General features: G+C 33.0%; 1 protein-coding gene across 3 annotated transcripts; it reads left to right on the forward strand.

Annotated features, from left to right (window-relative positions):
- The first annotated feature begins 1,423 nt into the window (after positions 1-1,423).
- LOC123718623 (ubiquitin carboxyl-terminal hydrolase 35) lies at positions 1,424-15,996 on the forward strand. 3 transcript variants are annotated; one of them, XM_045675287.1, is made up of 12 exons: positions 1,424-1,803; positions 3,581-3,751; positions 5,924-6,076; positions 6,435-6,658; positions 6,760-6,918; positions 7,298-7,468; positions 7,932-8,122; positions 9,621-9,800; positions 10,108-10,239; positions 11,169-11,233; positions 11,712-12,081; positions 14,331-15,996. In XM_045675287.1, exons 2-12 carry the CDS (start codon positions 3,595-3,597, stop codon positions 14,737-14,739), a joined length of 2,211 nt encoding a protein of 736 aa, XP_045531243.1. In that variant the 5' UTR covers positions 1,424-1,803; positions 3,581-3,594; the 3' UTR covers positions 14,740-15,996. The 3 variants fall into 3 exon arrangements, with proteins under 3 accessions (XP_045531243.1, XP_045531242.1, XP_045531244.1); XM_045675286.1 differs by lacking the exon at positions 1,424-1,803 and adding an exon at positions 2,195-2,288; XM_045675288.1 differs by lacking the exon at positions 1,424-1,803 and adding an exon at positions 3,418-3,439.
- The last annotated feature ends 1,744 nt before the right edge of the window (positions 15,997-17,740 follow it).

The raw sequence follows: 17,740 nt of genomic DNA on the forward strand, positions 1-17,740 counted from the left end.
CAATTATTATATCATGCTTGATAAAATTGTCTTCAATTTTCTTTACACATTCACAACATTTTTGCCATACATGGAATGATAACAAGCAATATCCATTAAAATTAATGAAGGTCTTGTTAAATTTGGAATTAGCTTCTCTGTCACCAGTTTTGTAAAATTATCTGTATTCATATTGTGGTGATAGTTGACAGATAGACTTGTTGCCAGCAGTTATTTACAGAACATGAACCGAGAATGTGAGTCTCGTCTAAATAAATCACTCAATGCTCTTTAGCTTCACGGTTCTACGTTATATGCTTCAAAAACTTTTACATTTGTAGTTTTATGTCATCTCTTTCCATCAAAATGGTCCTTTACGTATTGCATTTCATATATTCAAAACCAATCTCCTACAGTACAAGTCTGTAAAAAAAATAACAATTATCATGTTACTCAAACAATAGGTTAAACTTTCCAATATGGACCGTCGATATTTGAGGTTTTAGGGGGCAGGGGTGAGGGGGTTGAGAACTACCCCCCTATGCCATCCTCAACCTGCGGAGCCCCATTGTTATGGAGATATTCATGGTTAAAGTTTTGAGGTTACGGGTTACCATTCGGTAACGATTTAGAAACCGTGGCCCAAATTCGATGATACTGATTATGTAGGTACTCTGTACCTTGATTTGAACTTTTCCAAGTGAATTTTGTTGCCAGAATTGCGTTTAAGTATTTAAAAAAAATTATTAAAATTTTAATTGTAAACAAACCGTACATCTTCTACATTTCTATCGGTTATTAGAGATGTGACATTCTGCATAAAAAATAGTTTTTTTAATAAATCGATTATTTTTAGCATGTAAAATCTATTTTTTTTATTTACCGATTATTTCCTAATTTTTTAACTTTAATGTTTTAGTATAATAACCCCCAACCACTTTCACGCGCCAGAAACAGTTATTAAAAAATATTAATAACCTAACCGAACAATAGATATTAATTGGTTTTTGGACTTCTCCGGCGCTACGGGAAATGCAGCCCCTCCACCCTTGCGTACCAAAGCACAGGCATTTTATGCAAGCCGTAGCGGCTAAGGAATGTACAAATCAAAATACAGGCAATCACCATCTCTTCTTCAATTATTTCCTCAGCAACTGCTGTAGCTCTAGTTCTTTGTACCACTTGAGACTGGTATATAAGATCACAAAATAATGCTCTTGTTCTAGTTCTAGCTCTGTGTTCGTTTGATGTAAATCGACCTTTACATTGTGATTTTGCCGGCTTTAAGAAGCTGAGCAGTCGCCTCGATTTCGTTATAAATAAAATGTTTATCACTTGAGGAACACTTCCACAGACTCGGCAGTGTATTCTATTCTGTGCTCTTCGGTCTACTGTCTATACAACTATACTATACGCTATGGGTTTTCGATTTTACAGGAATTTATTGTAAGCGATTTTATAGCATGAAATTTTGAAATAGGCATTAAAATTACAATTATTAAAAACGGAGTATTGTTTTTAAACTGTTATAGTGACCTAAAAATAATGTTTTGTGTTTACTTAAATTCTACATCAATTATAATTTAAATCAGTTTGTGTGTTAGAAGCTATACCTCTGTCTCAATATAGGTGGACAGTATTGAAAGGTCTCTATTGTGTGAAAAACTCATATAGACTCTTAGAAATTGAAAAGTTTTGGGATTTTTGTGTTACCGAGTAAGATGAGTTTATCTTACCATAAATATAAAAGATAACAGATGTACTACTTACTTTGTGCTTTACTACATTGGTGAATTAATGATACTCAACACGAACATTTGCAAGGTGCGTATTCTGATGTTGTATTGATTTCAATAGTTTCTGTCAGGATTCAAATGTCAATGAGTGCAACATACGTATATTTGTACAATTTACGTATTATATTATTTGCAGTTTGTGAATTTGTATTTGCAATTAATACTAAGTATATTTTTACATATTGATTAATATATCAAGTTAATAAACAATATCTAACACTTGAGGTTAATAATTAAATCTCTGCAATTATTACTAATGGAGAAAAAACGTAATTGGAATGTTAGTTTCGAATAAGCTCAATTCACACCTTGTAATCAGTGTATTTTGAATGACCTGGAATGACTTAGATTACAGTAATGAAAAATTTTAAATTTGCGTTTTTAGTTATCCATAAAAGTTAATAATTGCATAATTTGTGCACAATTGATTTGAGTTGGTAACTATGTACAGTGTTAAATGCAAATCTAAAAATACATTTTCTACCAGTTCCTTAAAACAACACCATAAATCAGGTGAGAAGAACTGTTGATAAGCTCTCCACCACTCTTTTTAGTTGGTTAAGTAAATTGTAAGAAACTGCTACCTCTGATACCTAGCATATTGTTGAGCACCATATTTCACTTAACATATTGGAACAAAATGTCTGTATAATAATATTATAAATGCTTACCATCAGGGTAAAATAGTAGTATGCACTAACATTATAGTGGGAACAAGAAACAAACACTTAGGTGATCAAGATTAAAATGTATTAAGTGACTGGTTGAAATTAATAAAAACTTAGACAAACTCAACTATATTTTTCTGTAATAATAAGAAAGAAATTTACTTGTGTGGCATATAGATCAATGGGTATGATTTAGTTCAGAAGTTCAGTTCTTGCCTTTCATGAGAATAAATAGTGAACCAGTCAAGAATATGTCAATGTAGCATCTCCATGAGATGGTAACTTTATAAAAAGATTATACATACACAAATTCATCCCTGATGCTTGACTGTTTAATAGATAGTTTATAAAATGCACCTTTAAAATTGTGCACTGACTTGAGTATGCATCATTTAGTAATGTGACCTTAGCTGTTTTCATAATACTGCCTCCACTTACCTTTCTTATTTTTATGAGGTAAATTATTACCACAGTAAGTAGTGTACATTCTTCAAATTTGTAGATTGTTTTTAGGATTAATTTATCTGGTATCATAATAATAATCCTTTATCTAGACTAATATAATTTTAAAATTCTGATGTAAGTTTTTTAAAACATTACATTTTATATACTTGTTGTCAAAAATGTTGTTTAAGCAACAATGTTGGGTTTAAGGTTTCGAGGTTATTTAAATTTTGAGATTCATAGTACAAATAATTTTAATAGTATTGTCTTTTATTAACATAGCTTTACACATTTAAAGAAAACACTTTTTTACCAGATAGAAGCATGTATTATTATAAATATATAAATTTTTTTTTTAATAATTATAAGTTTATAATAATACATCCTTCTATCCGGTAAAAAAGTGTTTTCTTTAAATAATTTTAATATTGAGTTAGTGAGGGTATTGCAGTTTAGTATCAAATTAGTGAGGGTATAAACTAAATACTTCATGCAATAGTGGGAGTAACGTGGCCACTTCCTTCATATTCACGAAAGAACGCGATTATATTGGTTATGTATAGAGCACTGTAATATTGTTATCCAGTAGCAACAGTTAATTTAGAATAAACCTTATTGATTTTTTCAAATATCTGCAAAAATACTGTTGGTTTTGTTTTCATATTATCATAAATAAATTGTCATCTATTACAGGCAAAAAAAAGAAAATGGCTGTTAAGAAGCATCAGTTGGTTCGCCAGAATCAAGAAGAGGTGAATTTGACTACACTTGTGGAGTATATTCAACCGATTGTTGATAAACCTGTGTTTCTGCCACCTCCAAATGAGCTGATACAAAGTTGTGAAAATGTTGTGCAGTGTCTAAGTTAGTATAACACCAATTTATTATCATTATACTATAGACTAAGAGTGTTCCATAAAAAGTGATAATCAGTATGACGCCATTATCTTATTAAATGTTAATTAATTTTTCGACGTCGTCACCAATTACGTTCATGCACGGTGTATATCTTACAATTCCTTTTTAAAAAAATTCTTCCTAAACCCTTTATGATCGTGTACCGCGGCGACTCATTTTCATCAATTGAAGGCCAGCTTCTTGAACCCTGGTCTTTAGAGGTAGCCACGTCGTTGCTTCCGTATACCCTCACGTAACTTTGTTATTTGTCTTGCGTACAAAGTCCAAGTAATAGTGGCTTCATGATAAAGGTATTCGATCATTACTACCCCTTGGCTGTCCCAGAAAAAATAGCCCATGCGGATGGAATCGCCTTAAATTTCTTCAAAATTGGAGATGATGGTATCTTCCAAGTGATGGACTCTTCCGGGTCATAATGGAACAAAATATCAGTATACACCTTGATGTTTGTGAATTTCTATTTCATTTATTTTTGCGGGTCAGATTATTCAATTGCACTCACTCAGCGCGCTGACACTTTTTTCATTTGTGACACTTCCTATAGAAACCTTTAATTATTCTGCTATAAAAGATACAATAACACGATGACAACGTTTTCAAATTTTTGATAATTGGTAGGTCTGACCGATACGTTCTTCCTCGCTTAAACTCAGACCTCCAACGTGCAACCGTAGAATATAGAGGAGCATGTAGCCCCTAATGATGCTCTTGTGTTTGTCTAATCTTGATTCACCAGCTTCGTAGTAAAAAAATTTAAGCATACATATTACAGCGCGAATTTTTTAAGAACATACACGACGCAAACAAATGACTTTTTTTTCAATTTTCAATTTTTTTTTAACATAAAAGAATTTATCGTTCTTATATTATTATTATATCTTTTGTCTGGGCTTTGCCTGTTAGTTATTTTTTCTGTGGAGAATGAATCGCTATTTATTTATTGAACACCCCTCATAAAGTTGAATTTACCACGTTTCATTTATTGGCTGTTATGTCGAGGAGAAGGGAATTAGGGCGGTATTATTGTCGTTTTCGTACTGGCTGAAGAAAAATCTGTCACGTCCAGAAGCTTCGAAAAGTTTCTCTACGGTTCGTTTAATCGGTGATACCTAGAAGTCTGGGGTTGTGGTTTTGTGTCAAGAGTTGGTGCCATTTGAGTGGGGTGTAAGTTTGAGTTCAAAAAACCCAAAAATAGTATAGCCCCCCATGCTTGGTTAAAATTTCCAATTGTAGTGATCGCAAAATTTTTTGCAAAAGGTCTTCTCTTCCGTTTGGCAACATATAAGCATACAGGGAACTGGTCACCCAGTCTCTGTCTCCGAGTTTCAAATGTCCGAAACGCTGATAAAAGTACTCGAAACTCGATCAGCCACTCAGGGCGAATGGGGGTGGTAGGGAGGTGGATATTTTCCGAATTTCGGCCTAAAATACAAAATGAATTGTTTGGTGAAAAATGTGAGTTAAGTTCCACCATGTCGGTAATATAGGAAAAATTACGATAACTGGAATTTTTTATCTTTCTATTATGACGTGAACCGTCTGAATTAACCGTAAGAAATCGGAATGGGGGTATTTTAACACAAGTGGTACGTGGGCAATTCATTGGGCGTCAAAAAAAAACAGAAAAAAAGCAATACATTTCTGCCACTTAGACTTAGTTAAGCGTTTGTTTTATTTAACAATAGCGACCTGCCCAATCACTATGGAAGAGATCGTAAGAAACGTTTTCGTTCGATCGTTTTTATCATTATTATTATTCGTGGGTCTTAGCCCATGACACTCACAAATAAAAACATTTTCTATTTTTAAAATGATTTTCAGTTCACTAGATCCCTGGGGATACCCTGCAACCTCACAAAAATTACCTCATTATATTAGTAGTGCAGATGAAATTTACATAGCTTCATTTAGTAAGTTAGTTGTATTGGAAATTGACTGAAATACTTATAAGTATGTGTAATCAAGCACCAGAACGTCTCACTAAAAGCTTTTAATAATTCAGTGCTTTGTGTTTCATATCGACATGACAGGTTTTAGCTGATAATAAGCCAGTTGTGTACACACAAGTCATGCTCAATCTATCTTTTTAAATTTCAAATATTTATGTTCTACTTTAAGGTCGATTGACGGGCACAGAGCAGGAGCTTTGGAAATGCCTACGAAGTATTGAAAAATTTCTTGTTTTCGTAATTAGCAATGTGGACTGTAAATTACGCAATGAAATTATCACTACCATTATTGATAAATTCTATTCCTATATTTCGGATCCAAGTAAGTTTTAACATATGATAAGCAGGCACACATACGTTTGTAACTAAACTATTTTTTTTAAACGCATGTACGTTTATTACATAAACTCTTGTAAAAAGATAAGTCCCATTGAAAGCTCACGTTGAACGACTTTCTATTCGAAAATTATGTTCATAAATATAATCTTACTGGACAAAAGCTATTGAACGAGCGAATACCAGGTTTAAATGGAAAAGATTTCTTTGTGTCGAACTTATGTAGGTGTACATATTGAATTTTACTCTAAAAATAGAAAAATATTTCTTCATTCTGTTTGATTTTTATATAGTACACGGACCTTTGCTATTTTTATTTTGATCTTACGAAATATAACTTATAGATTCCAATGCGTGCCCGGCCACGTCCGTGGTGTTGATTGTGATGGACGCTCCCGATCCTAGAGCTTCATTGTCCACAGCGCGATGGGTTATTCAACAGAGTAAAAAAAGCCAGTCGGATGAAGGCCTGCGGTCGGCGCTCTCGTGTCTATATCGTTGGCTTTCAGAGTCGTATACATTACCTTATCTAAGCAACTGGATACTATGCTTCATTAAGGTCCTAGAGGTAACATATTTGTCGTTTTCAATTTGTATTTCATAGCAAAATAATTTAATTTCATGATTCAAAGACGTTCTTTTCATCTAAACATTTGATTGTTGTTCTAGGAAAATGAAATGTTTGATATCCTTATTGAGGAGTCCGTGAAGAATATAGGTAATCTGTTTTCTGTGATGATAAGTCCTGCTACACGGAAACAACCCGTTGCTGATGTAATACTACATTTATTGATATCGTTGCGGGAGTCGCCTGAAGCTTTTGACCGGGTAAGTGTATGAAATTATTAAATATATGAGTCTATTCTTTTAAACGTCTTTTGATATTTGAAGGCGAGTGTAATCTGAAACAAAACGGTTTCCACGGTAGCCTATTCCATGTCATTTTAATGCGCAATTGATATATGTCCATTAAGATAATTCGAATTGATTTATTCAGATCTACTTATTAAATTTAAAATATATATAAATCAAAACTTAAACCTCAGTTTACTGTTTTTTGATAAATTGTTTATAAGCCACTAGAATACATGGGTATATATGGGTGTAAACCCATCAGTACACCTGGGTCTCAATCGCACAAAAGGGGGAGCTTTGCTGTAATATTCATTCTGCTGCTGCCAATATTACATATAAATTATTTTTATAGATATCCAAGCATATAGGTGAAACCCTAGAATCTCTAGCTGCTGATAGCAGGCAATGGAGCAGGCAACTATTGGGAAGCCTGGTTGATATTCTAACTTCTATGATCAATTATAATATGCAATCATTGAAAGGCGTCCAGCTGTATATGTTCCGGGACAAATACAGCTACGTGGTAAGTATACCTAATTTTTATTTGCTTCTTCAGAATAATTGTAATTAAGGGGAGAATTTATTGGATTGCTCATCCAAACGTTTTAATTGAAGTTAAATGATAGAAGGGACCTGATAAAAGAAATCCTCATGTTAATTTTCTTAAGTACATTTGTTTAGTTTAGACATCTTAAAAATTATATTGTTATTAAATAAAATTTAATCACATTTATAGGTTTTATTCTTTCATATTCAATGGGGTATAAATGTTGAGTTTTTATATTTTAAAACATGCAGTTTTTTTGTCTTTTTTGAATATTATAATTTTTGTATTACAAATGTTATAACTGTACGTAAACTTGCACATGACAAACAATATCGAGCGTTTTGAAGGTATCATTTATTTAAGTTTTGTAACTTTAATGTCGACATATTTATGAAAGCAATAAAATCTTAAAAAACTATAATTGAAATAAATTTTCTAGATCAAGCATCTGGAACGTCATATGGTAACAAACGATTCTACTGTAATACTGGATCCTATATGGAAGTCGCGAAACACTGGCGGCCAACCAGCCAAGGTAGATACTGTTACCAGTCCCAAAGTTGGTCTACAAAATCTTGGCAATACTTGCTACATCAACAGTGTAATGCAAGCCCTGTTTTTGATACACCAGTAAGTATTCTTTCCTGAGATCCCATTAACCTAAAGATGTATTATAATTTTAAAAAAAATTAAGCTGTGCGTAAACGTATTTCAATTATAATCTGTTGTTTATGCAGTTACAATCTATGCTATGATGTGCATGTCTATGCATCTGTCAGTTTAAAATAAACGCTTGTTTTATTACTGTTTTAACATTAAGCAATGCAATAATATTCGCCTTGCGATATACAATTTTAATGATTATTTAGAAAAAAAGCCATATTAATGAACATTTCTTAATTTAAACCCAAATACGTGATCATTTTCCGCACGAAACATTAGTATTACCACAGAATTATTTCATGGAACTAATTGAAGTGAGGCGGTTTAATATTTGATATAGATTCAGTTTATATTGCTAGAATAACTTCGGTGGCGGTTGTTGTATGGAGATTTTAAAATATAAGCTTATAACTAACACAAAATTAGGGGCAGAGGGGTTGCGACGCTAACAAAAACTAACTTGGCTTATCTAAGGGTTCATAAATGACACTCATGTTGTTGGGCATTATCGGAATCGATAATGTTATAATACAATTTCTAAGTGTAATAACTAAAGGGCTCAATATTGGATTCAAGTGTACGATGATTGTTTACATTTAGTTTACGTTTCTAATTATTACCTAAAATATTTGTATGTAACTCAACTAAAGTTACATAAATCCAGATGCGATTTTTTTAAGGTTTGAGCTTGGATTATTATGACACTAGATCAGAAGTTGCTAAGCGATTTTTAGCTTTAGTTTAGTTCTTAAACTAATTGTTATATTACCTATGCCACGGTGATCGGGTTTGATTTCCGTCAAGCTAGCTGTTCGTGGCACAGCAGTACACAGCTGGCTTTAATAATATATGCAGAAATGTGCCTGCTCTGGTCATAATTGTAGCGGCTTCCAGGGCCTAACTTCCATAATCTTCAATACCACCTATTCCCCTGCGCTGTGCAAGCATTTAGCGAAATAATACGTATCTCTTTTGTTACAAAGCATAGGATTCTTGGTTCTCGCGATTGATTGTTTAAATATAATTATTAGGCATTTAAATTATTTCTTTGTAGTCTCTTGACTGTTAAGCAATCAACAAGTCGCGACTATATCTACATAGTATTTCATTTATATTAAAATCAATTTAACAGAGACAAAAACTGTCTGATTTCGGGACTTTAGTATATGTCCTAAACTGCCGCGAGTTTATTTTTTGGCGAATTCCCTTTGCTGTCTATTATATATTGTTAGAATGACAAAAAAAACGCTCGTACGTAGATACTTCTTTCTGTGCATTTGTATGAAGATCCGAGCGTACGTTTGTGTCGGTCTGTCCTGTTTAAGTTAAATTTATAGTGCCTGTCAAACCCCAAATGTGAACATGAAAAATAGTTTTTGTTGTCAATTTATTGAAAAGGCTGTGGCCAGTAAGTTTATGGTTTTTTATGCAAGTCTTAAAATGTCGCACTTTATTTGTCCAACAGGTTTAGCAATTACACAGTGCTCAAAATGTTTGAAAAACCCTATTGGGCCAAAATGTCAGCGCTATTTGTGACCATGATGCATACAGTTGCTCCATGTATCAAACCAACAACGTTTGTGTCCGTCGCCAAACCGGACTTTTTTGTTCCGAAGCAACAACACGATTGCTTTGAGTTCTTGGGGTAAGTAGAAATTACTTTTTTTATATATAATAATATTCATAGCATTATAATACTTTTTTTATTTATAATCTAATAAACAGTTACAGTCTTATATATTAAATTCTATTTTTTTTAAATAATTTTAAGCTGTTTTCTTTTGGTACGTAGTTTACGTACTACACCAGTGGACAATACTAAATAACATACAATTTTCTCATAATAGTGATTGTACATAATAGTAATTACCTAATATAAAAGATATGTTTATTTATTTAAGATAGATATTATATTTAAGCATCATACCCATTTAAGAAAATAATGATTTTAGGTACTTGTTCGAGTTGTTAAAATCATATGAGAATAGTACAATAACCGATGCTGACTTTGCCTACAATACACCGGTCGTGCTAAATTCTAGCCGAACAAACGTGACTGAGGGCAAGTCCGGCCATGGCAAAAGGTATAATTAATCGTTTAAAATATATTTATTTATTAACACTTTTTTTCCATTACATATTTTAGTACCTTCTAATAAAACAAACGAAGGAGGCATCAATCTTATAGCTATCAAGCTTTCTCTTCCAGGCAACCTAGTAAGGAAAAATCAATAAAAGAAGTATAACTAAATTTAAAAAATAAAATTACATATAATATCGTAGACTTTTACAATTTCAAAGCCAAAATAATACCTAAAAGCTTGTTTAAAGAGTCACGAATCATAAATCTAATATAATATTATAGACTCTATAATATAGCATTTATTCAACCCAATGCTTTTGGCGGTCATTGAATATCACCAAAACTGTAGTCTATGATTAGCAGTAAAATAGAGACGATAAATGAAATTAAAGACTTTAACCTATTGGAAAATCGATTACTGATTGAATGATTAATAAAGGGCGTTGTAACTGCAGTGTTTTTCAATTCTGTTAGTAGTAATTATTAATTTCCTTCCGGCCATGCTAAAGTAGGCCATACCGCCTTATTTATGTTCTTAATTTTTCTTTTAACATTTCGATTAATTCCTACAATTTCACACTCACCACCCTGGGTCTGCGACCAAAAATTTGTTGGCGTTGGAGAAACTTACAGCACTCCCTCCTATGCCATCTTCCGCCAATTGTGGGCTTTCTCCTGTCTGTCGATCTGTAAGCCTCCTGTACCGCCCATTTATTGCCCATGCGCTCCAGGAGCCCCAGTCAGCACAGTGGCTGCAACTTGGGCCTATTCTCGTGGGATAAAATACTCAGCTCGCGATTTCTTATCTGGGTTATACTATGTGTCTACGGTAACGTTCTACTCTCCAAACTTATTGATATGTCGAAGAAGACAATAAATTTCACTAATACGCACTAATACTTTTAATGCGTTTATTATTTTAAATTGCAGTAACGAGCCAAAAGTATCTGAAAAGCCATGCACATCGTCACAAACTCCAGAATCCAGTAACTCGGGTGTGTATTTCTGATGTTCCTGAATGCTTTTATTACATTACTTGTAATCAGCGTATAAGTTTATTCATATTACTGAATAATTCTTTAAAAAGAGATTAATATTAATTTAAAAAATAAATTCAAAATTTTTCATTCATAATTTAAATAATTTCACAACATGACAAAATTACATCAATAGTGGTAAGAGCAAAGTAATATTGTGTTAATTTCATTGTTGTCTAAAAAATTGCTGACTGTATTCAATTCTTAATGTAATGTAAATAAAACCAATGGTATAACGCTTGGTCTTAGATATATATTTCATGATCATATTACTAGACAGCCTTATGTGCCTGATACATATCGATTTTTGGTTGGCATGTCGGTTTCCTCACAATGTCTTCCTTCAGCGTACGAGCGATTGCTACCCATAGAAAGAAAGGCACAATTTAAGAGACGCTTCAAGTAAGTGAACTGTATAAAGATTTTTTATTTCCAGCTGGTCCGTTCGGCCTGAAACGTCACAGTGACGCCGATATCAATGTTACCAGCAAACGACGACGCTTTAACGACTCGTTCATTAATAATGTATTCGCTGGAGTATTCCTCACTCGTATAACATGCATACATTGTGGCTCTTCTTCACGTTCAAGAGATGTTTGCCGTGACCTGCAATTGGCGTTCCCAGAGAAATCCGGTGGCAACCAGTACACTATTCAAGGGCTGATCGACTTTTATTTCTCTAATGAAATATTAACTGGCGAGAATCAGTACCAGTGCCATGACTGTAATATTTTGCGGGATGCAGAAAAATGTGTCATTATTGAATCTACACCGAAAATATTGATAATTATTTTAAAAACCTTCAAGTAAGTTTTTGTATGCAGTTTAAGCGATATTTAATTTTTTTATCAGTTTTGATATAGTAATTATAATAGTAATCGTAAAATTTTAATTTCAAAGTTATGATTATATGCGAATAATTCATCTTCATTCTTTATATGAATAGAAAATAATTGTATCTACTCCAAATCCACTCAAAACTATTTGATTGATTACATTATGTCCGGAGCCAGAACAGACAGCAAGGCATCAATAAAGTACAGTGTGCTTACCATACTACATAATATAAGGGATCCTTACATATGAAATTGACGTTTTGTCGTACTGGCCACTTTGACCTCAAATATCTCCTCTTTGGTTAGGAATTCCATTCTTTTTTCTTTTTTTTCCTTTGCATTACTCTATTTATAAAATGGAAAACATGAGATATCGCGTTATTTACGAGTACCAGTTCCACGGTGGCACCAGTGCTAAAGAAACGGCTTGAATGCTTAATGATTTTTGATTCCAACGTTTTCGTTGTGGAGAACAAGCCGGAGACCAAAGTTGATAACGAAGTATTGAAGGCAATTGTGAAAGCGGATCCATCGCAATCTACGTCTAAGTTAGCTACAGGCTGCAGTATCTTCATGAATTGAGTGAAGCAAATCGAAAATCTCGCTTCCACTACTGCGTTTCATTACTCAACCGGCACAATAATTTTAAATCGAATCATTGCCTTAATGATAATCGTAAGCGCTCATCGCGATGGATGAACCTAGCCGAACCAGCCAAAGCAAAAATTGACTCCGAAAAAATTGTGAGAATAGTGCCGGGGTCGTTCGCTATAACTTCCTTAAATTAGATCAGACCATTACGGCAGATGTCTATTGTCAGCAAATGCAAACCACTATGGAAAAGCTAGCTGCTTAAAGATCAAGGCTGGGCAATCGCTCTAGGCCACTGCTGCTTCACGACAACGCTAGACCACGCACTGAACAACAGACTGCTACCAAAGGAAAGAAGCTTCAATTAGAAATAAGACATCCACCTAGAATGCCCGAAGATTCAATTTTTTTCGAAATTTGGATAACTTCTTGCAAGGTGAAAACTTCAACTTTGATGAGGCAGACGAAACCGCCTTCAAAGATTGTATTGATTCGCATCCGAATGATTTTTTTAGTAAAGGAGGAGGGATCAATGAACTACCAAAGTCAAAGTGCATAGATAGCAATGGTACATACTTTAATTAATTAAATATATTTTATTTAAAAAACATCTACTTTGTGTTCCTCACATACAAAACGCCAATTTCATCTGTACCTAATATATTACGCTTGGACGGATGGTGGTGGTAGGCACTGCAAGTTACCGACCAGGCTACGCTGTTAGCGTATTCTGCCTGCGTTTGTTGTGGAGTTTTAGTGTGTTTGCACAGTAGCGAATTCCACAAGACAGAAGCGCCGCGACCAAAAGCTCGCCTTTGCAAGTATAAGACGATGAAAAAATTATTTGTGAAAGGTGGATTGTTAAAGCTTCCCAGCTTTATGTACGAAATTCAAAGCCTCCCTTTTTTATTTATGCTGTCAGATGTCTTTAATGGAGTCTCAGAATCATTTCTTATGTCGGATCCATTTTTATATCTGTATTTAAAATGTTGTATTGCAAAAAGATATTAATTTAATTGCGTATGGCATTATGCCTAACGAAAAATATTTATGACTTTTCGTCTGCGAAATTTCATCAAAAAACCATCTAAAAAAAATGAGTAAGGTAAAGAAAATGAAAGACGAATAGATCACGCCCTCCGATTGTTCAACAGCGTTCAATACGCATCATGGTATACCTTTGAATAATTACAATTAAGCGCCTTCGTTTCCGTGCATTTCTTTGAACACCCGGGTTGGCTATATATCCATATGAAGGAAGAAGTAGAAATATTGCCTGATCATAAATTACGTATGATTTTCTTTGCTTGCTACCAGTGCAAAAAATTGCGTGTGAAGCTAAATTGAACCTGCCATGAACTTGTCAATTTTTTATTAGACTTGAGACCCTGTTGACCAATAATAATCGAATAGAGCGTATAAACATTTATTGTTTTGTGTTTCCTAGATGCGGATATTAATATAAGTAATATTAGTTTAAGAGTGTGCGTGTGTAGCTGTTTTATTTTGTTTATGTTGACAATAAGTCAATTGGACAGTGATCATACGATTTGACCTTTTTTCTGGCTGCACTTTTAGCGCATACTCGACATAAATAAAACCCTAACGTAAACTTAATATATTTTCAGATACGATACAAAACTTCGCGTCCAGACGAAATTAATGCACTCTGTGATGTACAATACATCTGTGACCTTACCCACACTGCGTTCCCAAACGGATAAGAACACGTACAATTTGTTCGCTGCTGTAATACACGTTGGCACCACCATGAATGCAGGTCACTATTACACATTGGGCAAGGATAATAATGACTGGTACATATTCGACGATTCCAGAGTGAAAGCGACAGACGAGACTGGTATTAACAGGCTCGACCGTTCCCATACACCGTATATGCTCTTCTATAGGAGGACTGATGTCGTTGAAGGCTCAATTGCAGCCTTCGCAACACTGCCTAAACAGATGCAACAAACGGTGATGTCATGCAACAAGGCCCATTTAGAACTCCGTAAAACGACCAAAAATCGTCCATGACGGTTAAGGTCCGATAAATACATGTACTTTTCGTTAGATTGTGATATATAAACACTATAGAGATATATGCGGAGTGAAATAAAATGCGTCGGAACTGATTTTTATTTTCAAATTTTATTTGTTTGTTGTTGAAACGATTATAAGAATGACATTGTGTTTTAATGTATATTTTTATTGTGTATGGCAACACCCAAGGATATATTTTTGTGTGGTCAACATTTAAGTGTGAAACTATAATCGGCACAATTTAAGAGAGTGAGTGTTACATGGGGGTTGCAGCTACTGGAAGTTGTATTTTTCAATGTAAACCAAAACTTCTAATTAAGAACAATCAAGTAAGTGTAGTTAAATATCACTTTTCAATCAAATTGATTTATATTCAATAATTATCCTTTGATTATGAAAGGTAATAGACAATTTATTGTTTATCTGTAGACAAAATTTATGAATTAAGTGTTTATGTATAGACGAAATTCCGTGTAAATAAATTTAAATGTACATAAAATTGAATATAATCACTATTAGATATCCACATTTAGCCAAGGAAGCACAAGCTTTGTTGATATAGACTAGTCGCCTAAATAATAAGTCTATGTCATGAATAAATAAAGATATCTTCAGGAGAGCTGTTAAATTATACAAATCTTTATAAGACGCTGAAAAAGAATTGCATAAATGTATTTCCATCTGTTGTATATAAATTTGTTAGTCCACTGTTTTAATCATAAGGGTTATAATTTCTTAAAGTGCTAACAACTTTAAGCACAAACATTTTACAAACCATTGTGTTACCCATACATCAGTGGGATTGCATATAATTAATTTAGAGAAATTATTAATTTAATGATAATTATTAAGATATTAAAATTGTATCGTATCGTAATAGTATAGTTGATGTATCCGTCTAAATAGCTTTGCCTGAACTGCTACGAATTATATGAATACTGTGTATATGATTTTTAATATTAGGGCAAAATCAAATCGGCCACAATATGGGTAAACTTCAGAAGCGAGACCGCACGAATTATAAATCCCGTATATATAAATCAAATTTTTGATATAAGTCGCGGTTCTCAATATCGCCCTAAATTTAGTAGTGACTAAAGTTCGGTAAATGTTTAATATGTAACAACCTATTTATGTACTAATTAAAATGAATGTGTATGTACAATTAAAAATAAATCTTGATGTATATAATCGATTCCTAATTAATTATAAAAAGTTGATTGATTTGTTATAACTATGGTGTGTATTGATAATCACATAATACATGGAATAATAAAAATAAATGTGTTGTGGTTTTTTATTATTTCTCACTCATTAAGAGTTTTATGGTATTTGCCTCATAGTTTTATGGTCATGTTATTACATTTTGTTTTCGGCAGACGTTAACAAGTAGTATTTTTTTTAAAACAACTCCAGTGCCTCAGATTTATGTGTATATTTAAGTCATTATTTATTTTACAGTATGCTAATTGTTAGTATACAAAATAAAATTATATTGAAAGTAATCTATATAAAACATAGGTTTCAAAAGTGTTATGGAGAAAAATAACTAATAATCATCAATCTTTCAAAAACTCCATAATTAGAAATATAAGTTTTCTTATAAGGAACTCCGAAATATGGTCAAATCTACGAAGTGCAAATATGAATCTGATGCAAACATTTTGTAAGCGCTCTAACTTATTAAGCTGCAACTCGGTTAAATCTGTATAACACACATCTGCGTAATCGAGAGTAGAAAGCAAAAGAGAACGAGCAAGATAAATATTAGTGCAGATAGGCAAAAAATTGCGTAGCCTATTAAGTGCGTGAGAAAAAGAAAAATCCTCCTGCTCAGTTGTGTCCAAAGTAATGCCCAGTTTCCTAACAGTGGAGCAAAAGGGAACGACAGTACTATCTATAGTAATTTGGGGTAAAGTCGAGCAATTAATTCTCATTATATACGATGCACTCCTAATGATAATGGACTGGCTCTTATAAGGGTTTATCTGAACACCAAACGATTTACTCCATTCAACATCTTTGTCTAAACCAAAGTTTGTCGTCTGAATGGCAGAGGGCAATTCATTGAAAGTTGTATGAATTTGGAAAGAAATAAAAGACAGTTAATCTAAACTCAGTCAAAATCAAATGTAAGTTTTTTCGTTTACGCTGTAATAAAGAGAGACAGAGTACTTTAATTGAAACGGTGCAATTACACTGATTTATTTATATACAGTGTTTGAAGAAGAGGAAAATATTTAACTATATTATACACTTCCCCTCTAGATTCTGAACGAAATGGGTTAAAATTGGACTGATCTAAGTGTCTAAGCTTAGGCTAAAGGTTTATCTCGAGAAATTATGGACTAATGCCAAAAAAAATGCTAAAACAATATGACATACATACAGGTGAAACTGATAACTTTTTTATGTCCGTTAAAAGTATCAAAACAAAAAAAACGAATTATGGTAATAAAAAACAACATTCAAAAAGGACAGCTTTGTTATTGTTACATATTTATAAGTCATATATTATCATAAACAGAGTCAAAACAGATGCTGCGAAAGGACAATTTTTTACTTATGCGTGCATGTTTGTTTATCTCCAACTGTGGTACTTATATGCTACGCTTATATGTCTACAATACTCTATGTTATACAAGGTAAACCACAATGATGTTTTATATGCTTTCTTAATTCCAGGTTTGTAATATTGCAAACTCTACTATCTGTGTGCAATGCTTTAGAAGATTCAAGCTTATAAGTGAAATACGACAAAATTAATTGTGTTTTTTTTAATATACACGCGCATGCATCGCATATTACCTAAAACGTAACGATACATTTTTGTAGGAACCTCTTTTTTATATTATGGCAATTGTTTTAACTTTATGCCAGTTTCAAGTAAAAGGTTGGGAAACTACACGTGAGAATAAATAAACAACGACATCAAAAGGAAACAAAGTCATAAGCTAGTTAAAAATAAACTAATATGTACATAACATATTACATC

The sequence above is a fragment of the Pieris brassicae genome, chromosome Z, assembly GCF_905147105.1.
Source record: "Pieris brassicae chromosome Z, ilPieBrab1.1, whole genome shotgun sequence".
Classification (NCBI taxonomy): domain Eukaryota; kingdom Metazoa; phylum Arthropoda; class Insecta; order Lepidoptera; family Pieridae; genus Pieris; species Pieris brassicae.

What these genes read in the sequence shown, in the direction of transcription:
- LOC123718623 (XM_045675286.1), top strand. Translation starts at nt 2,219, where the DNA reads ATGTACAGTGTTAAATGCAAATCTAAAAATACATTTTCTACCAGTTCC. An exon ending in GATTGCTTTGAGTTCTTGGG is followed by an intron (nt 9,801 to 10,107) that starts GTAAGTAGAAAT and finishes TAATGATTTTAG; the next exon opens with GTACTTGTTCGAGTTGTTAA. An exon ending in ATTATTTTAAAAACCTTCAA is followed by an intron (nt 12,082 to 14,330) that starts GTAAGTTTTTGT and finishes ATATATTTTCAG; the next exon opens with ATACGATACAAAACTTCGCG.